The sequence below is a fragment of the Prionailurus viverrinus genome, chromosome D4 (assembly GCF_022837055.1).
Source record: "Prionailurus viverrinus isolate Anna chromosome D4, UM_Priviv_1.0, whole genome shotgun sequence".
In the NCBI taxonomy this organism is placed as follows: Eukaryota; Metazoa; Chordata; class Mammalia; order Carnivora; family Felidae; genus Prionailurus; species Prionailurus viverrinus.
In genome coordinates, this window is record NC_062573.1 from 27,988,652 (window position 1) to 28,016,206 (window position 27,555).

At 45.9% G+C, this 27,555-nt stretch overlaps 1 protein-coding gene across 3 annotated transcripts in view; it reads right to left on the reverse strand.

Annotated features, from left to right (window-relative positions):
• The window catches only part of CCDC180 (coiled-coil domain containing 180), a 61,681-nt gene that overhangs the window by 21,026 nt on the left and 13,100 nt on the right, over positions 1 to 27,555 (reverse strand). For 2 of the 3 annotated variants that reach the window (XM_047831422.1, XM_047831424.1), the window contains exons 11-25: positions 24,740 to 24,819; positions 21,864 to 21,952; positions 20,167 to 20,289; positions 18,878 to 19,051; positions 17,907 to 18,022; positions 16,372 to 16,498; positions 14,816 to 14,855; positions 14,191 to 14,687; positions 12,688 to 12,917; positions 8,978 to 9,153; positions 7,416 to 7,596; positions 6,333 to 6,479; positions 5,537 to 5,681; positions 5,004 to 5,120; positions 1,289 to 1,387 (exon numbers count right to left, since the gene is read on the reverse strand). In XM_047831422.1, coding sequence (XP_047687378.1) covers positions 1,289 to 1,387; positions 5,004 to 5,120; positions 5,537 to 5,681; positions 6,333 to 6,479; positions 7,416 to 7,596; positions 8,978 to 9,153; positions 12,688 to 12,917; positions 14,191 to 14,687; positions 14,816 to 14,855; positions 16,372 to 16,498; positions 17,907 to 18,022; positions 18,878 to 19,051; positions 20,167 to 20,289; positions 21,864 to 21,952; positions 24,740 to 24,819 — 2,341 coding nt within the window. The remainder of the gene's footprint in view (positions 1 to 1,288; positions 1,388 to 5,003; positions 5,121 to 5,536; positions 5,682 to 6,332; positions 6,480 to 7,415; positions 7,597 to 8,977; positions 9,154 to 12,687; positions 12,918 to 14,190; positions 14,688 to 14,815; positions 14,856 to 16,371; positions 16,499 to 17,906; positions 18,023 to 18,877; positions 19,052 to 20,166; positions 20,290 to 21,863; positions 21,953 to 24,739; positions 24,820 to 27,555) is intronic. The other variant, XR_007146547.1, reaches the window with a different exon arrangement.

Below are 27,555 nucleotides of genomic sequence, written 5' to 3' on the forward strand. Positions count from 1 at the left end.
CCTCCCTCCCTGCCTTTCTGCACACAGCAACCTGAAGCCCCTCCGTGTATGTGGCACTGAGCATGTGACCCTGGCCACACCTGTCCATGGTCCCCACTGCCTTCACCATGCAACTGATGCATCGTTCCCATCTCCTGATCACTGTTTTGCAGGGGTGTCCAACCAGTCTCCTCCATCAACACAGGATTGTCTGCCCACCCAAGTTCAAGTTCCCCTGACCTGGCCAGAAGGCTGTGAAAGCCTTCCCCTGTCCAACACTCTGACACCACAAGAAGAGGGCAGTGAGGGGGTTGGAGAGGTGAGGAAATGCAGGAGAGCAAATGTTTCTGCTCTGGAGAGGCAGAGCTGTCCCTAAAGGGACTGATAAAGAAGTCATGGCAGATTAAGCTGGTTTCCCCCTGTTCCCCAGGGGTCATGCAGAAATAACTGCAGAAAAACACAGAGGTCACAGGGGCTCTGCAAAAAAATGAGAATAATATGACGGATGTGTATTCACTTAGTGCTTTGTGGATGTTTGAACTTTTCTCAAGAAGCATGTGTTACTATGCAAGAAAAAGCATAGAGACTAAATGTCCTCTCAGTGCTAACAAACATGAAACCTGAACTCAGTCACTGAAATGGAAGAGAAAAGACAAAGCTTGGTGAGGAAGGAACATCCCATTCAAGAAACCTCCAGTTGAGACATCTGGTTCTCGAGTGCCTGGTTGAGCTGTTGGGAAAAGATTGCCCGGGGAGGCCGGGACAGACGTGGAACAGGGGACAGAGATGTGTGCTGGTGGCAGAAAAACAAGCATGTAAACAACGTAAACATCCAGAGACCTGATGTGCTGATCCACACTGCTCTAATTTGGACATTTTAACCAGTAGTAACCGTAGAAAACAGTAGTAACCAGTTCATGTGCAATGATCAAAATGAGCAAATGAAAAATCAAACAAAAAGTGGTTGTTCAGAAGGCAGAGTCCTGCCTGCTTCTGTTTTTCCTCTAGGGCTGAGTTCCAATTACAGGGAAGGAAGCCTGGTGACATCAGCAGGGGAGTGAGGTCAGACTGAAGCCCCACGTTCACTGGACTCTACATGCTTGCCAGGGAGGGGCTGGGGGCGAGAGAAGGTGGCTGTTTTCTCTTCTCTTCCTTAATTCCATTGGGTCCAACAGGGGTTAAGTAGGAAGGCTCAGAGGCCCCTCTGGAGCTGTAGAAATCTTGATGACAGATGTAAATTTACTTTCAGTTTGATTCTTGTATAATGGCATCTTCACTATTCATAGCTTAGCGAATACTGAATACTTACTTTTTTATCTCCCTTTGAGTTTCGACACATTTCTATTTTCCTTTGAAGCTGTTCCAGAGACGAATTCAATCCATCTGTTTGCAGATTGGATTTTGCAACCTAGAAAAACCAGAACTTCCAAGGTTTGTTTCTAGAATACTTATTTTTTTATTTATTATTTTTTTAATATGAAATTTATTGTCAAATTGGTTTCCATACAACACCCAGTGCTCATCCCAAAAGGTGCCCTCCTCAATACCCATCACCCACCTTCCCCTCCCTCCCACCCCCCATCAACTCTCAGTTTATTCTCAGTTTTTAAGAGTCTCTTATGTTTTGGCTCCCTCCCTCTCTAACCTCTTTTTTTTTTTCTTCCCCTACCCCATGGTCTTCTGTTAAGTTTCTCAGGATCCACATAAGAGTGAAAACATATGGTATCTGTCTTTCTCTGTATGGTTTATTTCACTTAGCATAACACTCTCCAGTTCCATCCACGTTGCTACAAAAGGCCGTATTTCATTCTTTCTCATTGCCAAGTAGTATTCCATTGTGTATATAAACCACAATTTCTTTATCCATTCATCAGTTGATGGACATTTAGGCTCTTTCCATAATTTGGCTATTGTAGGAAGTGCTTCTATAAACATTGGGGTACAAGTGCCCCTAGGCATCAGCACTCCTGTATCCCTTGGGTAAATTCCTAGCAGTGCTATTGCTGGGTCATAGGGTAGGTCTATTTTTAATTTTTTGAGGAACCTCCACACTGTTTTCCAGAGCAGCTGCACCAGTTTGCGTTCCCACCAACAGTGCAAGAGGGTTCCTGTTCTAGAATACTTGTTTTGATCAGCAACATATTCAGCAAAACATTATATAAGAGATGAATTAAATATTGGAAAAATGAAATTGGTGGGGGAGATGCACAATGTTATCAGAAACTAGATCAATGCAAATGTAAAAGTTTTTGTTTTAGGGGTGCCTGGGTAGCTCAGTTGGTTGAGCATCCAACTTCAGCTCAGGTCATGATCTCACAGCTTGTGAGTTCGAGCCCCACGTCAGGCTCTGTGCTGACAGCTCAGAGCCTGGAGACTGATTCAGATTCTGTGCCTCCCTCTCTCTCTGCCCCAACCCACTGGCATTCTGTCTCTGTCTCTCTCAAAATTAAATAAACATCAAAAAAATTTTTTTAAGTTTTTGTTTTGTTGTGTTTTTTTTTTTTTTTACTGTCAAACAGATAAGGTTTAAAAATAAAATCGACAACCCACAGTAGTGGTTGAGGGTATGAAGAAGAACACACTCATGACCAGCTGGTGATGAGTTGTCTGTAAAAGCCACCTGGAAACATATGAAGCCTTAAAACATTCATGCTCTAACCCAGTAATTCTAGCTCTGGGAGATACCTTACAGACATAATCAGAGTTCCCTGTGCAAGGGTATTTATCATATCACTGGCATAATAAGTGAAATCCAACAACTATTTCTCCAAAAAGGACTGGCTAAGTAAAAATGGCAACACATTCAGGAGAGGGAAGCCAGAACAATAGTGTTTTCAAATAATCTTTAAAGATTATATAGCTTACAAAATTGTATAAAATAGAAAGAGGCTAGATTTTGTGTGTGTGTGTGTGTGTGTGTGTGTATATGTGTGTGTGTATATATCTTTTATATATAATATTATATATATATATATATATATATATATATATATATATAAAATCTTTATATGCATAGAAAAAAGTCTAAAAATAATTCAAAGTCTTTCCTGGCTTTATTGAGATATAATTGACATGTAACATTATATAAGTTTAAGGTATACAACGTATACCTTATTATAAAGGTATAATTTGTATAATTTGACATGTGTATATATTGCAAAATAATAGGAGATTGGATTAGTAATCAAAACCCTCCTGACAAAGAAAAGCTCAGGACCTGATGGTTTCATGGGTGAATTCTACCAAACATTTAAAGAAAACTTCACACCAATTCTTCTCAAGCTCTTCCAAAAAATAGAATAGGAGGGAATATTCCCAAACTCATATTACAAAGCCATCACTACCCTGCCGCCAAAGTCAGGTAAGAACACTACAAAGAGGGTGCCTGGGTGGCTCAGTTGGTTAAGCATCTGACTTGGGCTCAGATCATGATCTCATAGCTCATGAGCTCAAGCCCCACATTGGGTGAGCTCGTGCCCTGCTTCAGGTAGCACAAGCCCTACTTCCGTGAGCATAAGCCCCGCTTTGGGTGAACACGAGTTCCATTTTGGGGTGAGCCCTGTTTCTCTCTCTCCCACCCTCCCTCTCTCTATCTCTTTCTCTCCCTTCCCCTCCCCCCTCTCTCTGCCCCTCCAGGGATTTTCTCTCTCTCTCTCTCTCTCTCTCTCTCTCTCTCTCTCCCTCTCCATTGCTCACTTGCGCCCTCTCTCTCTCTCTAAAAAAAAAATAAATAAATAAAATTAAAAAAATAGAACACTACAAGGAAACTACAGACCAATATCCCTTATGAATATAGATGCAAAAATCCTCAACAAAATATTAGCACATGAAATTCAACAGCATATTAAAAGCATTGTATACCACGATCAAGTGGCATTTACCTCTGGGATGCAAGGAGGATGGTTCTACAAATGCAAATCAATCAATGTGACACCACATTAATAGAATAAAAAATAAAAATCATTTGATCAGTACAATAGACACAGAAAAAGCAATTGACCAATTGGTCTATTCAGATTTCCTATTTGTTCATGATTCAATCTTGGTAGATATATTTCTACAAACTTATCCATTTCTTCCAGGTTATCTAATGTGTTGGCATATAATTGGTAATAGTCTCATGATTCTGGTATTTCTGTGGTATTAGTTGCAATGTCTTTCATTTCTGACTTTATTTGAGTCTTATCTCTTTTTTTTCTTAGTCTAGCTAAAGGTTTGTCCATTTTGTTTATCTTTGAAAAACAAGCTCTAGCTTCATTGATCCTTTCTATTGTTTTTCTGGTCTCTATTCCATTGATTTCTGATCTGATCTTTGTTATTTCCTTCATTCTGCTAACTTTGTTTTTTTTTTTTTTTTTTTTTCCTATTTCCTTGAGGTTTACAGTTAGGTTGTTTATTTGAGATCATTGACCTGGGTTCACATTTTGAAATTTAAAAACAATTTTTTTAATGTTTATTTTTGAGAGGGAGAGGCACAGAGCACAAGCCGGGGGTGGGGGGAGCAGAGAGAGAGGGAGACACAGAATCTGAAGCAGGCTCCAGGCTCTGAGCACAGAGCCTCACATGGGGCTTGAACCCACAAACCCCAAGATCATGACCTGGGCCAAAGCTGGATGCTTAACCAACTGAGCCACCCAGGCACCCCTGAGCTAGGTTCACATTTTGGCTCTACCATTTAAGAGCTCTGTGTTCTTATCTAAGTCACTTAGTTATTCTCAGCCTCAGTTTCTTTACCTCTAAAGTAGGAATAAAACAGTACTTGCCTCCTACAGTTCTTGTGAGGACTAACATTGCTAATCAAAATAAGTCAGTTATCAGGATGCATGGTGCGTAATAACTCAATGAATCCTAGAGGCTACTATGATTTAATCTCTGTCGTCCTGGCTGGAATTTAAGTTTCATGGGGGAGAGCCCACAGTGGTATCCCCAGCACTTGGGACAGTGCCTGGCATACAGGTGTGTGTGTGTGTGTGTGTGTGTGTGTGAGATAAACATCTACCAGGTAAAAAGTGAATCTGTCCTACCTCGCTCTTGATGTTCACTTGCAGATTTGTCAGCAACCGCTTGATTTTCTCTATGAAAATAAGGTCCACAGACAGGTTATGAAATTTGCTTTCAAACTTATTGATGACATCATTGGCCTGTAGAGAAATACAAAAAGTAAAGGAGGGGGCCGCCTGGGTGGCTCAGTCAGTTAAGCATCAAACTTCGGCTCAGGTCATGATCTCACAGTTTGTGAGTTCGAGCCTGCGTCTGTGCTGGCAGCTCAGAGCCTGGAGCCTGCTTTGGACTCTGTGTCTCCCTCGCTCTCTGCCCCTCCCCCACTCACACTCTGTCTCTGTCTCTCTCAAAAATAAATAAACATTAAAACAAAATTAGAAACTAATCCTTTTTTTTTTTAAAAGTAAAGGAGGGAGGTTTACTTGGAACTTATGAACTTTGGAAGCAGAGGGGGACAGGCTCAATTTTTTGGAAAGGGGGCTTGGCAGGGCTCATCAGGCAAAGTACAAGGGCGCCCCAGATGCCTGGCTGGAGGTCAGGGGCAGGGCTCCCCAACCTGGTCCAGGTATTCATTCTCCATCTTCTCCATGTTGATCATGATTAAACTTTCAACAAACTCTATTCGAGAAGCTTCCTTCTCCAGTCGATGACATAGTGAGTCAATTTCTTCAGCAGAAAAGTTGCCTCCGTCAGAAAACAATCTGAAAATAGTTTGGGAGAAAGAAAAGGCACTGATCAGACATGAAGCTTCCCACCCATTCCAAATCCTGTGGTCGACAAGGCTTTAGATTAAAAGTTTAAGATCATAGAAAAATGAATGCAGGTGGTTCAAAGATAGAAGCAGTGAAATAACCCAAAAGTCCTTCAAGGGATGAACGGAGAAACAATATGTGGTATGTACACAAAATGGAACAGTATTCGGAAGGAATGAAATTCTGACACGTCACATGGGTGAGTGCTGAAGACATTATGTTAACTGAAATAGGCCAGACACACAAAAGGACAAATATTGTGCGATTTCACTTATGCGAGGTACCTAGAGAAGTGAAATTCATGGAGACAGAAAATGGAATTGTGGCTGTTGGGGGCCAGGGGGAGGAGAATAGGAGTTAGTGTTGAATGCGTTCAGAGTTTCAGTGTATAAATACGAGAAATTTTGGAGATGGATCGTGGTGATGGTTGCACAACAATGTGATTGTACTTAATGCCACTGAACTGTACACCTGAAAATGGTTAAAATGGACAGTTGTACATCCTATATATTTTGTCACAATAAAAAATGGAGGGGAAACAAGACCACTTCTCAATAGAGAAAGCCCAGTGTCCATAGAGGCCCCGACGCTGGCTCCCACCTGCAGCGCTTGATGAACTCGATGTTGGCGTAGTGAAGCTTGCCCAGGTTCTCCTCCAAGTACTGGCGGAAGCTGCGCAGGGACACCTGCACGACGTCGATGTAGCTGAGCAGCTCCTGGTGCAGTGTGCTGCTGAGAGTAACCAGCCTGGGAGACACAGGAGGGCAGGATGATGACGTGGGCATGGCAGGGCAGCCTGGGGGCACTGCTTGAGCTCCACTGCGGTGCCCATCTGTGGGGCTACCAGAACCACTGCCATGTTCTTCTGGGTAGAAAAAGAGGCTTCGAAGGAAGCTCAGAATGCCAGTGTGTGCAGGGCACAGTGCGGAGCTCTCAGTGTGCTGGGTCAGAGGACATCCCTCTCCTCTCTCTGGCCCTTGCCATCAAATTACTAAAGGAATCCCTAGGTCCAACCGATCTGGCTCCTCCCTGCAGCACAAACTTTCTCTCTCACTCCTGCGCCTGTTCTCCTGAGGGAGCACCCTGCAAGTTCCCTCTTCACCTTTAAGTGCACCCTAACCAGCGATCTCTTGTGTACCTGACCGCTGTCCAGACACTTGTGAGGGCTCCTCACCTGTTACCTGAGGTCTCCCTAACCACGCAAGGGCCTCCATCTAAAATCCCTGAATGGCTTCCTTGGAGCCCTTTGCTCTGCCGTGAGCATATCCCCACCTCGAGCTGGGCCAGTGCTCCTTGCTGAGGGGAAAAATTCTGTCTCCTCTTCACCTTCCTCCATCTCAGACCAGGAGGCCTCCTGCAGGAAGTTCGTCCCGATTTCCCTTGATGGAAGTGGTCTCTCCCAGCACAGACGTTTCAGGGCATGTTAGTAGCATCCCTGCATCCTGAACATGTGTGCCCTTTTCTCCCTAGCTGCTCACCCAGCCCCCAGCCCCCTGCCCCCGGACAGACAGTTCATACAGTTAGACTCACTTGTGTGAAGAGGAGAGCTGAAAAGAGAAGGTTGCTGTGGGGCCTGGCAAATGGACTCTTTTATCCACCAGGGAGGAACCACTCCTTTGAAAGCAGCCACCTGGCTGAGATTCTAGGGCTACGGGGCCAGAGCGGAGACTCCCAGGGCCATACCTCTGGCTCTTTGTGGCATTCAAGAAGATATGCTCCATGTCGTAAATCTTGCGGCGGAAGTTTTTGCTTTTTATGTTTTGCTCTTCTTGGAACCGGTAGAACATCAGCCTCTCCTTCCTCAGCGTCTCGATCACCCCAGCACAGTGGCTGTCCAGCTGCTCTTGATGAAGCAAGAGCTCAGCTGGAAAAGAATGAAGGAGAGCTGAGGCCCTCTGGGATCCCAAGTCACCTCAGGACGTTCCCCTCCTAGACAGTGACAGCTGTCCTTGCCAAGGGTTGGCTTGGGAATGGGTGCAGATCTCAGAGAGGCCAATCTGACACTGCCCCTGGGTGTCTAACTAGAGAAGAGGCTGTCCAGGCTGTGTGAAGGGAGGTCTCTGCTGGTGAAGACACCTGGAAACAGGTGGGATGGGTGGACATGTTGGGAAGGGCAGGGATTGTGGTGAGAGGCTCTGGAGAAAACAACCAGCACAACACTGGGCAGTCAGAGTTTATTGCCTTAAATCAGTGACTACTCTTTCCAGGAGCTTGAATTCCAACAGACTTCTACGGTGGAGTAAACAGAACCAGGATTTGGCTTCAAAGGCTCCATCATAGGCCTTTAAAACTGACAGATAGTTCCAGGTCAGTCCACCCTACCTCCCTACTGCCCACAGTGGTGAAAATTCTGTCCTCCCAGCCATGCCAAGAATGAGTGCAGTGACTCTGGGGCATTGTTTCTCTGACCTTGATCTCCCAATCACACATTGGGTCAGGGAGCCAGGGAAGGGCAAGAAATAGAGCATCTCAATTTATATTTAGTTTTAACGCACATATTTTCCAAATGAAGACAATGACGTTCCAAAGCCAAGCAGGTCTCCCAAGGCCACAAGCATTGGGACTCCAGGCCAGGCTGTCTGTTCCCACAACTCTGTCACTGCTCCAGGCAGGAAGAGTTTGGGTGGGACCATGTGTGGTCTCTCTGGGAGCTGGAAGGGTCTATGAAGAAGCTTGAATTGTGACATAAGTGAAAACCAAACAGGGTCATTGAGGATCCAATTAAAAGTGTGCCACCCCCTAAAGGGGACCTCTGCCTAAGAGAGAAATGGCACCTCTTTTTAAATTATAAACTATAAGCTGAAATTAATGTCTACCACTTGCTCAAGATTCCTCACTGTTCCATTCCAGGGAGAGTTGATTACCACCAACAATATCCCCTTCTGCAAGCAAGGGAGGGATCAGAGAGGTCAGGTAACCTGTTCAGAGTCACATAGCTAGAGAGGTTGAGCCTGATAGCTCTGATTCCTGAGCTACAGGAAGCATCTGCTATGCAGGTATATATCTGACAGATGTGTGAGCAGATCTGAGATTCACACTGCTAAAGCATGACAATACTCTTCATTTTAGCATCTAAAAGTCCTGTTTTTAAAAGAAAATTTTTTAAAAATCTCAAATGTGGATACCTTCTCTGCCAGCCTTGGAGATGGAACCCTCACACAGGAGCACCTAATGAACGCGGAACTGTGGTGGCACGGACACCAGCTGTCTGGGGCAGGGTGGCCTTTCCCAGGCTGGGTCTGTACCTGCTCTGACATTGTGGATGTCCTTTTCAATGCACTCAGCTCTTGGCTTGTGTAGGTGCAGATGCAGCTCTAGTTCTGAGTCCAGCTCATCAATCTTGGTGGCCACAGTGACCTGGGTTTTGAGAACACGTTGGTCAAACCACTTCTCTAGGTGCTCGAAAAAACCAGCTCGAAGTCTGAGGGAGAAACCAGTGAGGGTCAGCTCTGCCAGTAGCAGTGGCCACAGAGAGAGCTTCCATATTGTTATATAAAGCATTTCCCTCTTTCACTTCTTATTTTATTTCCTAACTACATGATATTCTTTTGTCTGGATGGACCATCATTCATTTAACCAGATCCCCTTCTGGCAGACACTTTATGGTTTCCAACCATTTGTTCTTCAAAAAAGGCTGCAGTGAATAACCTTGTATATAAGTCAAGCGTAGAAGCATTCCTGTAGGATAAATTCCCTGAACTGGAATTGTTGACTCAAAGGCTAAAATACATATGTGGTTCTTGAAGATATGGCTTGACTGCTTTCCTGGCAAGGCAGTCTGTCCCTATTTCTCCGCCGCCTTGCAGTGTATTGCCGAACTTTTGAATTTGACAATTTTGTCATGTTATGACCAAAACTGGGCATATTGTCATGTGTTTAAGACTGTATAATTCCTTTTTCTGCATACTATGCATTAATATATTTTGCCCATTTCTCTGTTGTGAAGATGCTCTTTTTCTTTTCAATCTTTTTATATGGGAGCTCCTTATATATTAGGAACGTGAGGTCATTTGACTGCAATGTGAGTTGCAAATACTTTCCCCAATTTATCACTTTTTCCTTTTCAAAATTTATGTATTGTTAAGAAGGCTATGTGCTGTTAAGGTGTTGGTTGTCCCCAGATTTATCTATAGATTCAATGCAATAACAATAAAAATCTCAGCAGACATCTTCTTATAGACACCAGTGAGCTGATCTCAAGTTTATGTAGAAATGCAAATGGCCAAAGATAGTTGAGGAGAAGACCAAAATTGGAGAACATACTCTACCAGATATTAAGACTTGATATAAAACTGCAGTAATCAGGCAGGGTGAGGCAGTAATGCAAGAATAGATACACAGAGAAACAGAAAGGAGGTGTGGCAGAGCCATGGGGAGAGGGGAGTCTTCTGGGGTCAAGTGATTATCCATATGGTAGGAAATGAATCTGACTCCTATCTCACAAATTAATCCCAGGTGGATTTTACATATAAATGTGGAAATGTAAAACAATAACATTTGTAGTAAATACCATAGGAGGATAGTTTCATGACCTTGGGGCAAGCAAAAATTTCTTAGATAAGAAAGAAAGTACACTAACCCTAATGAAAAGGGTTGATGAAAAGGACCTTATTACAAATAAGAATTTCTTTCTATCAAAAGATACCTTAAGAGTAAAAAAAGGCAAGCAAAGAGAGGGATAAACATTTGCCAGGTATTTACCTAACAAAAGCCTCATATCTAGGATAGGTAACTTTCTCACATAAATTGATAAGAGAAAAGATTGACAACCCACCAGGAAAAAAAAAATGGGCAGAAGATTTGACTAGACATTTCAAGAAAGACAACCAAATGTTCAACACTACTACACATACACCAGAATGGCTAAAACAAAAACTGCTGACAATATCAAGTGTCGATGAGGATGTGGAGCAACTGGAACCCTCACACACTGCTGTAAACTGTTAAAACAAAATCGCTTTTGAAAACTCTTTGGTGGTATCTTTTGGTTGTATCTCCTCAAGAGGGACACACATATTGTCCTATCTCTCAACAATTCCACTCTCAGTTATATATCTAACAGAAATGTAGCCGTATGTTCACCAAAAGACTTATACAAGAATGTTCAGAGTGGCATTGTTCCATTCCCCAGTGAAAAACAAGCCAAATGTGCATCAGTAGTAGAATGGATAAATAAAATGGGTTATGTATTTTTATAATGGAATACTGTACAGGAATAAAAATGAGCTAACCCCACATTCAAAACTACATATGATGTCACTCATATGTGGAATTTAAGAAACAGAACAGATGAACATATGGGAAGGGAAGGAAAAATAAGATTAAAAACAGAAAGGGAGGCAAACCATAAGAGACTCTTAAATACAGAGAACAAACTGAGGGTTACTGGAGAGGAGGTGGTTGGGGGGTGGGCTAAATGGGTGATGGACATTAAGGAGGACACTTTTTGGGATGAGCGTCGGCTGTTATATATAAATAATGATTCACTGGGTTCTACTCCTGAAACCAATACTACACTGTACGTTAACTAACTTGAATTTAAATAAATAAATTTTAAAAAATACATATGAATTTTACAAACATAAGGAAAGAATCCTGACATAAAAGAATGCATTCTGTATGATTCCATTTAAATAAAGTTCTAAAATAAGCAAAACTAATTCATAAGTTAGAATATTTGCTATCCTTGGGGAAGAGAGGGCAATGACTTGAGATGGGTACATAAGGGGGCTCCTGGAGAGTTGGTAATGTTCTATTTCTTGGGGGTACTGGTTACCAGGTGTGTTCCCTTTGGATAATTCATTGAGCTGTACATTCATGATTTCCAAACTTGTCAGTATTGTATCCTTCAACATGCAAATACAATCAGTTTGATCCAATTTTTTTTTTTTCTGGTTAGTAGCAAGGCCAGATGGCATAGTGTTTCTTTCAAAACTCTGGAATCACATGGTCTAGATTCATATCCTAGATCTAACCACTTCCTATCCCAGAGATCTTATCCAAGCTACTAACTAAGCTTCAGTTTCTTCATCTGTAAAATAGGCTAATTATGGTACCCCTGTCATAGTTATTGAGAGTATTAAGTCCTCTCAATGCATATTAGCTTTGGTGGTGATCCTTGCTTTTCTTCTTTAAGGGGAGAACAGAAAATGGACTGTGGCAGAGGAAGGAGAAAGGATGAGTTTCAAGTCAAGAGATGTTTTCAAGGTGAGATGATGCTGAGGTGGAAGAGAAGACTCCAAAAGCCTGACTTAACTCCTTCTACTCCATGCCCATGTATACACATAGGAGGTAGACTAATCAGGTGATTTCTGTCTGGTAAGTCCTGCGATGATATCGTAGAGTCAGGAGTGCAGTGGAAATGCTATCCTAAAGCCAATTGTAGATTTGCACATTTGGTCCAAATTCACTCCCAGAAACTTGGGAGTCAGGGGAGGTAAATTCTCAGTGGTAGAATTATGGGTCACTTTTATATTTTTCCTTGTACTTTTTCAATTTTCTAATTGTCTGCAATTAATGTGTCATATAATCAGAGCCAAATACCATACTGATATACCTAGCATCTATAGTTATATAATTACCCCCCCCCAAAAAAAGAAAGAAAGAAAGAAAGAAAGAAAGGGAGGGAGGGAGGGAGGGAAACCCTAAGGTTACACATATGCCAGGTTAGAATCCCAGAAATATCTTGCAGGGAAAGCACTATTTCTTATGTACAAGCCCCAAGCCAGCAAGGCATCATTGGTCAGGTGAAGGGGGTCACTCTCACAGAAGATATCTGTAACTACAAATAATTACTGGAAATTTGTTATTTTTGTTTGTTTGTTTCTCATCTCTACCTTCAGTTACCTATACATTTTCTTTTTCCAGCTGAAACTAGTCCAATCTTTTGTTATAATACTTCACCTTGTTAATAAAACTCAGGACAAGAGAATGAGAATAAAGGGTTTCTACTCACTGCTTCTTAATTCCTAAAACTAGTCTGGATGGAATTATCACTTGGTCTAGGAGGTTGGCACTGGAAGTGTCATTGATGAGAATGGTAGAAAGGTTGGAATTGGGCCTTTTGAAACTCTCTTCTTCTTGTTCCAGGGGTAGGAAGACAAAATAAGTGTGTCCGCTGGAGGTTGTGAAGGACTCCATGTCTTCACAGGAGATTTCCCCCAGATGCTCTTCCTGGGCTTCGGCCTATGTAGAAAACAAGACTTTAGACTTGACATCATCACACATACCTGGGGATCCAACCCAGGATATATCCTTGATATCCAACCCAGACTATATCCTTGATATCAGGGTTATGGATCTGTGGGTGAAATCCCGCCTATAATTATTTTTTGCCCATATAGTGCTTTCAAAATGGGAAATTCTACAAATAGTCTAGATTTCTGATTTCTCTTAAAAATCAGAAAATCTGGCAATTCTGAGTCTCTCCATTACCACATGGCATTATTGTCTGGAGCTGAGTAATGACTGCCTAGTTTCCATAGACTGAATATTGGATGCTCTCCAAAATTCATATCCCCAATGTGTTGGTATTTGGAGGTGAGCTTTTAGGAGGTGATTAGGTCAGGAGGGCAGAGGCCTCATGAATGGGATTAGCGCCCTTATAAAAGAGACCCTGGAATGCTCCCTTGCTCTTTCCACAGAAACACAGTGAGAAGATGGCTGGCTCTCTATGAACCAGGAAGTGGGCCCTCACCGCACACCAAATCTGCCAGAACCCTGATCTTGACTTCCAAGCCTCTAGAATTGTGAGAAATAAATTTTTGTTGTTTATAAGCTGCCCAGTCTATGGTATTCTGTTATAGAAGCTCCAAGGGACTAAGACAATAATAGTTCTCATCACTTGTCACTACTTTACACTTGGGTCTCCAGACCTGGGGGCAAATGCCTGTGGGCATTTGAATTTGGGATCCCTGTTGCAAAACAAGTATGCCAATTCTCCACAGCAATATAGGAAAAGGGTCTTTTTCAATTTTGCAATTATGGCATTCAAGTTACTATTCTGTGAGTTGGAATGTGTTTTGAGGACAAGATTTATTAATATGAGGGTCACTTCCCTGCACTCCAAGGAGAGCTCTATCTGCTGACTTGGATGCGGATCTTTTGTGCTACACAACAAGAGAATGGGAAAAGAGGAGGAATGGAGAGACTAGGTTGGTCTATACTGTAAAGAGGAGCTGGGAAAGAGATGACCAAAAATGGGCAAGGGAAGTCATACAGTTCATGGGTGAGTTCAGAGTAAGTTGCAGGGTAAGATGTTAGGAGAAGAAGGTAAATTTTTAAAAGCATTGTTATCAGGTAAGAATTGGATCCCTGTTGGCGGAAGTAAAAGATGTGCACACATGTGTAAATCCCCACAGAGACTGCACCACTGGGGACTCCAGCTTGTACTAGGGATATGGAGAGAGAGCCTAGCACACTTTCTCCATACACAGGAATGAATCCATTGTTGGCCTACCTCATCCATAGATAAATTCTCATGTTCTTCCTTTTCCTCCTCCTCCTCCTCCTCCTGCTTTTCTTCCACTTCATGTTCCTCCTCTTCCTCCTCCTCCTCTTCCTCTTCCTTCTTCTTTTTCTTCCTCCTCTTCTCCTTCTCCTTCTTTTTCTCCTCTTCCTCCTCTGTCTCCTCTTCTTGAACCATCACATTTTCCTGGTTCTGGGATGGTTTTAAGGAGCTGTCTCTTTTAACTTGTATTTCTTCTAACCCCTGAATAGACTCCTCACTGGACTCATCTATCTCGTCACTCAGTGCAGATTGTTCCTGCTGGCTCGCTGCCATCTCTTCATTTAAGGAAGACTCGATGTCTTGATCTTCTCCTTCCATCTCTTCCGCTAGCCTGGATGAACTTGTTCCTGCGCTTTCACTGTCCTCACTTCTGCTCATTTCCACTTTAGCTCTCTGTTTACTCCTCCATTTTCTCATACTCTCCTGGAAGAGCTTTTCCTGTGCTTCTGTTGATGACCAACCCCAAAGCACAAGGAAAAAAATGTTACCAAGGTCACCTGGATTGGGCCTACCTGGCCAACAAATGTACAGAGTGAAGTCAGAGAGGATCAGACTTGAATTATAATAGTGTTACCTGGTTCCCTGAATTTGAAAATGACTTCCCCATCCAAGGTCTACAAAGAAAAAACACAGGACACTGAGTGAGCAGCACTGCCTTTCCCAGAATGCCACTTCTAAGGGCATCTCTTTTAAGTAAAAGGACCCATCCCTCCCCTTCATCTGATACAGGCCTTGATTACTTATTTCACTGGGATAATCCGAGTATTCCCAAACCAGGGAATCAGTTTTCTTTAACCCCAAGCAGGCTAGCAAATCTTTTTATCACACAATAGGTGTTAATAAATAAACTCTCATTCTGACATTTTGGTAGTGATCTGGGGCAAAGAGCAAGAAAGTATAAATTGAGAGATGCAAACAGGCGGAAAGGAATCTGCTGCTCCCAGTGCTGGATGTGAACATATAGAATGAACATAATTTACATGACCTGGGAACCCCTTCATTAACCCTATAAATTCTGAACGAAGTCACGAATGTACTGTGTTGTGGATAATGTCGATAACATGACACAGTGTGGGCTGTAGAGTTTGCAGTCTGGATTTGAATCCCAGCTCCTTTCAAGCTGAGTTACCCTGGCCAAGTTCCTTAAGCCCCACGGGACTCAGTGTCCTCCCTTGTGACACGGAGATCCTAATGGCACCTAAACTTTAACCCAGGCAACCAGACTGATCTCAAAGCGCAGATGGTAAGCCCACCCTTGTATAACTTGAGCTCCACCTTAACCTAGGTACCATATGAAGCATTTACTAACAAGTGGAACAGAGCTCCATCCAGAGAGGAAGGATTCTCTGAGGATCTGGGACCCTATATATACGAGAAAGCCTCATCTAGTTTCAGTGTTAACCACAAGTATTTTCAGGTCTGGCCATACAAGACTCCGGCTGGGTGTGTGGGAAAAAGACAAACTCTAGGAGTGTTGGACCAGGACATTCCAGGTATTCATACATTTACCCAGGGAGCATTCATTGTGTCTGAATCATGTGCAAGACACTGTGCTAAAGGCAACTGAAGCTGAATCAAAATTAGTGAGGTGTACCTGCCCTTCAGGAAATACCCACTCTGGATGCTCTGTAACTGCTGTATTTGACTGCAATAGATATACAAACACATCCAGACAGAGAATGCCTGAATTCAGAGCCCTTCAACCTCTTTTTTTTTTTTTAATTTTTTTTTTCAACGTTTATTTATTTTTGGGACAGAGAGAGACAGAGCATGAACGGGCGAGGGGCAGAGAGAGAGGGAGACACAGAATCAGAAACAGGCTCCAGGCTCTGAGCCATCAGCCCAGAGCCCGATGCGGGGCTCGAACTCCTGGACCGCGAGATCGTGACCTGGCTGAAGTCGGACGCTTAACCGACTGCGCCACCCAGGCGCCCCCAACCTCTTTTAATCTAAGCAAGAGATGGTCTCTTTTAGAAATGCCTCTAGCTTCTTCCTCCTTGATTTCCTGACAGATTCTCACTGGGCAGGAGTTAAGGAAGGTGTTCAAAGTTAAGGCAGGTCAGAGCTAGAAGATATCCTCTCCCCTTTGCTCTTTGGTGAGGGGCTGGGTTTTTGCAGCCCTGTCCATACCTGTTCAAAGATCTCACGAACATAGAAATGTTGGCTAAGGGTGGAGCTGTAGGAGTTGAGTTCTCTCAGTGTGAGCACTGGGTACTCCATCACTTCCTTTGTCAGGGTCTTGTGGAAACACTCATACCTGGGAGGGAGGGAGGCAAGAACTAAGTACTGCAATCATTTGACAGCGCAATTTCATATCTGTGAATGGTCCTTACAGAATCAGATGTACAAAGGCATGAAGACTTAAGGTAATTCACAGAGAACTGTTTTTAATATTGAGAAATTGGAACCAATCTTAAAAAGCTAATCAACTGGGAGATGGTTAAACCATTATGAAGCATCCATATTAAAGAATTCTACATGGATATTAGAAAATAGAAAGATATCTGCAGTTATAGATCTATTTGCATTGGATGATCTAGACTTTATTTTAAAACACTCTGTATGTGTATATATCCACATAAAATAATGTACATGTCCGCAAAAGGAAGATGTGGGCAGAAATGAGGGGAAATTTTCTACATGTTTGTAGCAGTTAACTTTTTTTTTCTTTTACAAAGAACACATGTGTTTTAAAATTTGAAAAGGTAGTAGGAGGGCCTATCCCGACTTTTCAACGTTTATTTATTTTTTGGGACAGAGAGAGACAGAGCATGAACGGGGGAGGGGCAGAGAGAGAGGGAGACACAGAATCGGAAACAGGCTCCAGGCTCTGAGCCATCAGCCCAGAGCCCGACGCAGGGCTCGAACTCACGGACCGCGAGATCGTGACCTGGCTGATGTCGGACGCTTAACCGACTGTGCCACCCAGGCGCCCCGGGCCCATCCCGACTTTAAAAAAAAAATTTTTTTTTAACGTTTATTTTGAGACAGAGAGACAGAGCATGAATGGGGGAGGGTCAGAGAGAGAGGGAGACACAGAATCTGAAACAGGCTCCAGGCTCTGAACTGTCAGCACAGAGCCTGATGCGGGGCTCAAACTCACAGACTGCGAGATCATGACCTGAACTGAAGTCAGATGCTTAACTGACTGAGCCACCCAGGCACCCCCCATCCCTTGACTTTTAAACTACATGGCCCTGGGGTGCCTGGGTGGCTCAGTCGGTTAAGCGTCTGACTTTGGTTCAGGTCATTATCTCAGTTTGTGAATTCCAGACTAGCATCGGGCTCTGTGCTGACAGCTCAGAGCCTGGAGACTGCTTCAGATTCTGTGTCTCCCTCTCTCTCTCTGTCCCTTCCCTGCTCACACTCTGTCTTTGTCTCTCTCTCAAAAATAAATAAACCTTAAAAATTTTTGAAACAAAATTAAACCACATGGCCTTGAAATAGCCCTCCATAAACATTTCGGATCAAAGTTCTCCCTGGAAGCTTCTGTGTTGGCTGAAAGCAGACCTGCTAAGGACCAGTAGGAGATTCTCCAAAGCTAGAGGCAACATTTTCATCTTGAGCTTGCTAAGCACACCCTGGACTCCAAAGCAGGCAGCCTCTGACCTTGATTATGAATTTCAGGCCATCCCCTTCTGTCTTTTGGGGTCTGGCCTGCCTACCTGTGTTTCATATTCTTCAAAAAATCTTTGGCTTTTTCCAGGTGAAGCTTCAGTGTTTCCTCAAGGCTTTGCTGCCTCAGTTGGTCCAAGAGCTTATCAAGGTGGGCTTCCTGGGCCTGGAAGTCATCCCCAAAATAGGAAGAAGTAGATGCGAGTTACCAAAGCTCAGAGAGGGCATGTGAGTGGCATACAGAGACCCTGCCACTGCAGATGCAGGCACCCCAGGGCAAATGCAGGACTTTTTCCTATAAAAAGGGGCACCAAATGTGCCACCACATTTACCTTCAATATTCCAGGCTCTTCTCTCTGCCTATATTCTTCTCTGTCTACATCTCTGGAAACCAGCTCAGATGGGACTCCTCAGGGACCACCTGTCCCTTACACCCACTGGGCCCCGGCAGGCCCCCACTACACCTTCCCATGGTGCCTGCTCCTTGCTCTCCTTGTCACCAATTGTATTTGAAATCAGATGCTGGGTGTGCCCCTCCATTCCCTAGACCTTGTGAAGGCAGGTGGGGTGGGGGCCCAGATCATCTCCTGGGGGCACAGGGTGACTGCTGTAAGTAAATGCCCCACACCCCTGGTCTGTCTGTCTCTTATGCACACTCTCTTACAAACACACTTGGATCCAAGGACCCATCACTAGCCCAGACCTGACTCAGGTATAGATTTCTTCTATGACCATCCAGGCCCATGACCAAGGTGAGCCTTGGGTTCTCCATCTGTGCAGGTTTTTTAGCTTGAGGCTTTTACATTTGAGTCTAAGATAAGTTTGGGGTTAATTTTTATTTATGATGTAAAGTAAACATGGTGGGATTTTTTTTTTTTTTTTCATTTTCTTTTTCTGGCTTTGCCTCTGAATGCTGGCTAAGGTTACAGGCCACCAAACAGAGTCATCTGGGCGTTGACAACCTGGGTGTGGCCTTTTCCTCATTCCCTGCAGGGCCTCCCCTGGGCGCCAGGAGCCACACCTGTTCCTCCAGGATGTGCTTCTGCCGCTGCTGTTCCATCCTCTGCTCCAGCTCCAACTCCTGCTCGGACAGCGTGCTCTGATGTGCCTCCCACAGCCTCACGGCCTCTTGGAAGTAGTTGAGGAGATCCGAGCTCTGACATTCTGTCTGCTTGGCCAGGTCCTCAAAGGATTTCTGCAGGGGCAGAACCCAGAGAAGGGGCCCAGGGTGGGGAGAAGGCCCTCCCTCATGGGGCTCCCTCACAAGCCAGTGGAGGTCCCACGTCGCCAAGGGCTGGCTGTCACTGCCTGGGCACCATCCTTCAGGGTCATCTTCCTGGATCCCACATTGGCTCATGGCCCTCCCTCCTCTGGGACAGCTTCTGGTCTGCCCAAAGCCAACCCTTCAGTTTGGCTGACCCCGAAGTCCCATCTTTAGACCTGTCCCATGCCCACTGAAGTCCCTCATGGGAACAAGGAGAAATTTCAGACCTAGAAGAAAGAAGAAGCCATCCTAGACACCAGCTTGGGCCCTTGGGTGGGCCACACCCATCTTAGCCTGGGAATCTTTCCTTCTTTGGAGTTCCTTGACTCTCAGCATCTGAGCCAACCACCACACTTTGCTGTTAAATCCTCACCTCTCCCCATTTTATAAATGTATTTTAGGCATTCATTGGGGCCAGGGGTCAGCAAACTTAGCCTGTGAACTGAATTTGGCCTTCGGTCTATTTTTGTTTGGCCCTGAGAGCTATGCATAGATTTTACATTTTTTTGCTGCAAAAAAAAAAAAAAATTCAAAAGAATATATCTACTAATGTGAAAATTACATGAAATTCAAATTTCAATGTCCACAAATAAATAAAACTTTACTGAAACACAGCCACACCCGTTCGGCCCCTGGCTGCTTTTGGGTGACAGCAGCAGAGCAAGAATTTGTTACAGAGACCTGACTGGCTCATAGAGAACTGAAATATTTACTATGTGGCCCTTGCAGAAAACGTTTGCTCACCCAGCTCCAGACTCTAAGCCTCTTGGGGGTGGGGGCTTATTACTGCTCCTGGCAGCGCCCAGACTCAGCAGGGGCTCCAAGGAGCACTCGTTACCTGAGTCCTGTGCAGCACGCGTGTCAGAGGGCAGCTGGGGTGTCGAGGATGAGCCTGGAGCGCCAAAGGGGCTGGCTGTGCAAAGGGGGATGGACTCACTAGTGACAGGAAAGTTGAAGGCCCCCGGACTCCTGGTCTTCTCACAGCCTGGCACTCCGGGTGATGCCCCCTCCCTGCTCCCCAGCCGTGTGGGTCCCCAGCTACGCACGTCCAAGAGCTCCAGCTCCTCTTCCACCTTGCTCTGGAGCACTCCCACCATCTGGAAGAAGTATGGGCTCACCAGGCTCTCTGCCTCCTCCTCAGTGAAGGCTTTCCAGTCCAGCAGCTGCTTCTGGAGGGGAGCAAGGCCAAGCCTGGCTTAGGACGAGTGGGGGCTTGACCTCGGTGCCTGGCCCTGCTCCCCGAGGGCTGCCTCTCACCCAGCCTCAGGGGAGACCCTCACAGTGGGGGAGATGGTCCATCTTTACGGTCCGCCCACCAAGGCCAGGTGCTGTGTGCTGTCCCTGTTGTCTCACTGAGTCCCCTGAAGGTGTTCCAATTAGCCCCGTTTCACAGATGAGGAAACCGAGGCTCAGAGAAGTGAAGGAACTTGCTGGAGGCCACACCTCTGGCAAGGGGTGGGGCCGGGATCTGAACTCAGAACCGACCTACCATAGACTCTACAGGTATAATCAGGCCTCAGTGTTGCTGCACGTCAGACCCGGCTCCTATTTCCTAAAACTGAATTGTGTCAACTGGCAAGCAGGCTCTTCATATTAATAAAGCCTTGTTTTTTGCACAAAATCTACTATAAACCAATCTCCCCCAAAATGAAAACTTGTCCATAGTTGTATACTTCCGATGCTGCTGAATAGGAGTAACCAAGTGCCCTTCCTCTGTCAAGTCTAATACGCTCCTGGGGTGTGTGCTGACTTCAGCTTATCCCCTGCTGTGCCCGACAAAGGAAGGGAGGATGGGCACAAGGGTCAGCACCCAGGACTAAGGGCCACTGGGCTCCTGGGAGGTCCCAGGCAGCAGGGGGATGGGAGGAGGCTGTCAGGGTCATGGTCCCGGGAAGGTTCTCCTAGGGCAATGGTTTCCCTCCCTTCTCTCCCTCCAGGCTTTACTTCTGAGGTTTGGCGCCCTGATAAAGCTGACTGAGAGGCATGTGGCTGCCCCAAAGGCCACAGAGCAAATGGGCAGCCCTTGGGCCCTTTGCAGACTTGGTCTTCTCATCGCCAGATAGGGCCGGGGACACCCACCCTGCAGGAGCTTGTAGGATTCAACGCGAGTGTCAGCCCACAGGGATGCAGCACCGGCCCCACACGGCACTGTAAAGCACTCTGCCCCCTGTGAATTCTGCTCACCTCCGAGTCTTGGTGGCAGAACAAAAGCTCTACAGACTCATGAGGGGTGAAGTAGCAGGAACTTGTTGGAGCCAGGATGCAGGGAGGGGGCATATCGACAAAACATGTCCCTGCACCCCAGAAAACCAGGCATTGTAATCGAAGCGGTTTGTGAGTGAACTCACCGTCTCACTCGGTAACAGAGGCAGGCGGGGTGGACCGAAGGGCTGGGTGTGACAGCAGTGGTGGCGCTACTTATAAAAAGTGAAGCCCTGGAAATAACCTCCCCCCCATACGACCTCCACTGAATAAATAATGTCAAGTGCTGTAAGTTGTACAGATGGTCAAGGTTGAAGTCTGACATGATCAGAGAGTGTACAACTTCATCCGTGGGGTCAGGGAAGTCTTCCTGCAGGAGGTCATGCCGGGCTATACCTTGAGCGATGGGTGGGAATAACTGGGGGTGGGGTGTCCGGGAAGGGGGATGCCCAGAGGCCATTGAGGGCCTGGGGCACGCGAGGAGGCAAAGCAGGGGATCCAGGCTGGAGAGGGGCAGGGGCGGGCCAGGAAGGGCACCCACCTTGCATTCCTGCACGCGGGCCAGGCACTCCTGCCAGGTCTTCTCGTACTGCAGGCGGATCTGCATCACGCAGCCCATGTGGTAGGCATCTCCATGGGCAGAAACAAAACATGTCAGCTGCTCTTCCAGAAGGAAGAGGGGAGATTAGAGTTTCCCCTTTGCAAGCGAGGCAGTGTCTCCCTTTAGCGAAGATAACTGAGGTGAGATCATTGGCCCAGAGGCTGGAATCTCCTTCCTTACAGAGTCCCAGACAGCCCAAGATAAGGACCTCAAATGAGTTGTCTTTATCTGTTCTGAATCCATTCTAACCCTCATTCTTGACTCCGTTTCAAGGCTAATAAAAGCCTTTTCAGATGGCTGTACCAAATCATAAAACAAGGGTGCAAACTAATCAGAGTTTACAGATCGTGTCTGTGGTTAATTCCTTAAGTGAACGGACTAGCAGAACACTCAGATGCTGACTGATTGATTTTCTCTCCTACGCTTCTACTGCTTCCCACTTTACAATCAACTCAGCACAACTCTTGGTATCGAAGATAAGCAGCTGATGTTTAACGTTCCTGGCAGTTCTAGAAACTGAAAGACAGCACAAAGATGCTGCGGTGGTTGGTCTTTGACAAGGGCTGAGGAAGAGGACAGGGCAGAGGGAAGCTGGGGGTAGATTTAGGACCCCAGGGAGGGCAGACATGCGGTGGAACTGTGAGGAGAGGCTCTGAAGCTGGTTCCTCCATCCCCAGGGCAGCTTCCTAGGCCGGCACATCCTCGCCCTGATCTGTGCTTCCACACTCCTGTACCGCACTGACCTCTTCCCGCTCTGACCTCATCATCTCCAGCTCAGAACTCTGCCCTGGGTTCCCACTCCCTCAGGACGAAGCCCAGCCTCCCCCACAAGGTCACGTGGCCAGCACAGTCTGGCCCCTTGGCATGTTCCCGCCTCACCTGCCATGTTCTCCTTTCCCCTAAAGCCCCAGCTCTGTCTTGCCCCTGAGCCTCCTCATGTGTGCTATTCTTCCTTCCTGGAAAGCTCTCCCCAGCCCTGGGCTTGGCTGACTCTAACTTGCCTTGCAGTTCTTGACCGGATGATCGCTTCCTTGGCAAGATCATATATGACCCTTAACCAAGCTGTGACCCCAGAAATACGCTGGTCACCTGTCTGCTCTGCTGTCACATCCTGCGTGGTCTGACTTCTGCTCTGGACTGGAAACACCCAAGGGGTGATCCATCCTGTTGGTTACCAGGGCCCAGCACCATGTCCATCCGTAGGAGGTGCCTGATAAATGGCAGCCATTGCTATCATCTAGGGTCTTGGGACACTTACCCTCGGCATTGTAAGTATATCTTTGCAATTCTTTTTTTTTTTAATGTTTTTATTTATTTTTCCTTTTTTTCCTTTTTTTTTTTTAATTTTTTTTTCAACGTTTATTTATTTATTTATTTTGGGACAGAGAGAGACAGAGCATAAACGGGTGAGGGGCAGAGAGAGAGGGAGACACAGAATCGGAAACAGGCTCCAGGCTCTGAGCCATCAGCCCAGAGCCTGACGCGGGGCTCGAACTCCCGGACCGCGAGATCATGACCTGGCTGAAGTCGGACGCCCAACCGACTGCGCCACCCAGGCGCCCCTATTTTTATTTATTTTTGAGACAGAGAGAGACAGAGCGTGAGCAGGGGAGGGGCAGAGAGAAAGGGAGACACAGAATCCAAAGCAGGCTCCAGGCTCTGAGCTGTCAGCACAGAACCTGACGTGGGGCTCAAACCCACAGACTGTGAGATCATGACCTGAGCCGAAGTCGGACGCTCAACCGACTGAGCCACCCAGGTGCCCCTACCTTTGCAATTCTAAACCTGAGAGCCCTGGGAGCAATGGTGGGTACTATTAACCAAAGTACCCAGGTCAAGTGCAGGTGTGACACTTCATCAGCTGTGTGACTGTGGGTGGGATACTTCACCTCTCTGAGTCCTTCTCTATCACAGGGGGACAATGACACCACTGACCTTACCAGTTGCTGTCAGCCCCAAAAGAGATGGAAATATCATATATCTTCTAAAGCAAGGCTTGACAAACTTTTTCTATAAAGAGCTAGATAGTAGATATTGCCGGCTTTGCCAGCCATAACATTTGTGTTGCAACTACTTGTTTCTGCTATTGTAGAGCAGAAGTGGCCAGATACAATATATAAGCAAAGGAGATCAGCTGTGCTCCAGTGAAACTTATTTGCAGACAAGCAGGGACCCATGGGTAGGAGTTTGAGGGCCTTTGATATAGAACATTTTTAAATATTACCATTTATTATTGAACACTCTCCATGTAAGCCAGGCATTGAACTACAACTGGACTGTAGGCTGTAATTCTCATATCAACTCCACAAGGTAGGTACCTTTATTATTCCTCTTGAGATCCCTATATACAGGAGCAGTTTAAAGCCAAGAGACACCATGACTCCCCCGGGGTCACAGAGCTGGGACAACACAGAGCTGGGGGTAAAACCCACATCTCTCTGACTGCAAGAACACATGTTTGGCATCTCACATGCTTAGGATCTGACCCCCAAGCTGTCCTCACAGGAGGTCATTGGAGCCATTGCTCTGACTCCTTGCTGGGGTCAAGTTTCAGGGGTCAGAGTGTGTGGCTGGTGTGGCTGCTAGCTGGGCAGTGACCAGGAAGCTGTGGGAAGGAGGAAGAGGGCTCCACCAGGCAAGGTTTCAGAGATCCTACATGAACTCCCAGAGTTCACTCTTCCATCTACATTCCCTCCTTCCTCCAGGGGGACTTGTCCTCACCCCTGAATTCATGATAGACTCTCACAGAAATGATTGGCTACTACTTGAACAGAGTTCTGAAGAGACCCGAGTGGAATCCCACAAACTTAACTCACCGAGGTGCTTATTTAGGGAGTTGAGAGAAGAATGCCATTCAGTCAGCTGAGCTTTGCTGTAATTGGGGGGCAGAAGGTCACTGGGGAAGGAAGATATGACAAGTAAGCCACGCTTGGGTAAAATGTTCACTTACCAGAATTGGTAGCATCTTCAAGGAATGTAGCCCCAGAGTAGTATCTATATAAATACTGAAGAAACAAATGATGTGCTGGGGATTCCTGATGTCAAAAAATATCACTCATAAAAGGTCTTTTTTAATATCAACAAGTCTGTTATTTAGAAAATCAAATTGAATTTTCCTAATGGGAAAAAAACCAAACAATTCACATCACTTGACAAAGAAAGGAAGTCTACATATAGGAATAGAATCCAAGATAACGATATGAAATGCATACAAAGTTTATGCATTAAGAGAGTTGCTTAACAGTACTGTTTATAAGCACTCAAAAAAATCATAAATAAATTTCATATCCAACAATAGGGATCTAAGTAAAGTACAGTGAATTCTCTTCTGAAGTCATTAAAAATAGTGTTGCAGGGGGGCTCCTGGGTGGCTCAGTCAGTTGAGTGGCCAACTTCAGCTCAGGTCATGATCTCAGGGTTTATGAGTCCGAGCCCCACATCAGGCTCTGTGCTGTCAACCTGTCAGCCAGAGCAGAGGCTCCTTGGGATCCTCTGTCCCCCTCTCTCTGCACCTCCCCCACTTGTGCTCTCCCCAAAATAAATAAATATATTTTAAAAAATACTGTGGTAGGGGCACCTGGGAGGCTCACTCAGTTAAGCTTCCAACTCTTGATTTCTGCTCAGGTCATGATCTCAGGAAGGGTGAGATCTAGCCCTGCACTGGGGCTTTGCACTGACGGTGCAGAGCCTGTTTGAGATTCTCTCTCTCTTCCCCTCTGCCCTACCCCCCAAAACCCCGTCTGCCCCTCCCCTCTGGCTTGCTTGCCTTCGCTCTCTCAAAGAAAAAAAAATAGTGTGGCAGACTGAAAGATGGACAATATCATTAGCTCCTCCCATCAGTCTATTTCTCCACCCCTGGGGCTGGGCTTGGCCCCGTGATTTGCTTTGGCCAATGAGACATTAGCAAACAAGTGGAGGCAGAGTTGGAAAGGCTTGGGTATTTGCCTTGCCCTCTCCTGTTACAGGCAGACTCTGCCACCACCACCAGGCCTCCCAGCTGGGATTAGCCTCCTGGAGACTGAGAGAGCAAGTGGAAAGAACCTCAGCTGCCCCAGCCTAGGCTCCAGATGCAGGAGTGAGGCCACTCTAGACCATCCAGGCCCAGCCAAGCCAACACAGACCAGGGGGAACGCCCTGTGGGAAACAGCCCGCAGAACAGCGAGAAACAAGAAATTCTGGTTGTTTTAAGCCACTAAATTTTGGGTGGTGTTTAACGGTGTGGAAAGATGCGTATGGCTAGGAGGACTATATAATTTATTGTCCAAACCAGGACATTTTTGACAATGGAGAGGGATTCTACTAATGATTATACTAGCACAAGATATGTAACCCAGGATGGTCTTAGGCACCCTACTTATTCATGGTGGGACAGTAAACAGCAAAAGATAGCTACAAGAGTGTGCACGGCATCATCTCAAAGCTAAACATTATACTAAATGCAGTATTATATGCTGGGTTGGGTTCTGGAATAGAAAAAGGACAATGGTAGAAAAACTGGTGTATTCTGAAAAAGTCTGGTGTTTAGTTAATGGGAATGCATCGAAGTTATCAATGGGAATTCTCCCAGGACTTTGGAAAACTCTCTCACAGGGGCCCTGGGAATCTTATCAAGACTCCCCAGCCCTGAGCCACCACTGCCCACAAGCCTGCAGAGGTTCCGTGCATAAGCAGAGAAGCAAGGATTCCTACAAGGTCTGGGGCCCTGGGGTTTCAGAAGTAAGGCCTGGAGCTATGGGTCAGGATGGGGTATGGAATCCCATATGAGGCAGTTCCCTGGGTTGGATTAGAAGTCTCCCTGGCTGCTCGACAGGTCAGGAAGGCATAGGTGGGTATCTACACAGCGTGCTTTGTGGGTGTTATCAAGACCTCCTCGCGCAAACAAACCACAAACCCAAACCTTCGCTCTAGACACTCGCTGGAATTCTATGATCAAGGCTTTGCAACTTTAAGTTGTACGTTCCAGCCTGTGTTTGTAGTATACACCTCCAGACACAAATTGTGTCTTCACCCCTTTCTATACTCCCTGTGAAGGAGCTGCTGGGTCGCATATCTGCACACCCTTGCCTCTGATTTCATAGAGTAGCCTCCAACTTCCTCAGGTCAGGTTGAGTCACACACCAGCTCCATGCTCTGCCTGCAGACGCTGCCATGTTATAGTGTTTCCCAGTGGTGTCCAAAAGCACCAGGGAATACATTTTTCTCTGTGTCTTTGGCCCTGTCTCTCCCTTCCATTCAGGCAGGTAGCCAGCCAGCGCCATGTTCACAGTCTGTCAGAGGTATGGTGGTGCAGAAAAGACAGCAGCCTAGAAATCTTTCTGGACTTTGTTCTCAAAGACTAAGTTCTGGGGAGAGCCTAGAGCACTGATGATGGAAGCCTGAGCTGGAGTGGGCTGAGAGCCCTGCAGGGGGAGATGCGCTGGCAGCTGAGAGCCAAGGACCAGGGTTCTCTCCTCACCCAACAGAAGGGGGCTGGAGGCAGGGGTGGACAGAGAGGATGGCAGGTGCCTGGCAGTGGCAGCCTGGGTCCTGCTTCCTGGTGGAAGACTGTGGGGGCAGCTGCCAAGACCCAGGTCCCCGGAGGGAAACATTGCCTGGGCATGAGGACATTCGGGCTCAGGGTAGCCTCCTCAAG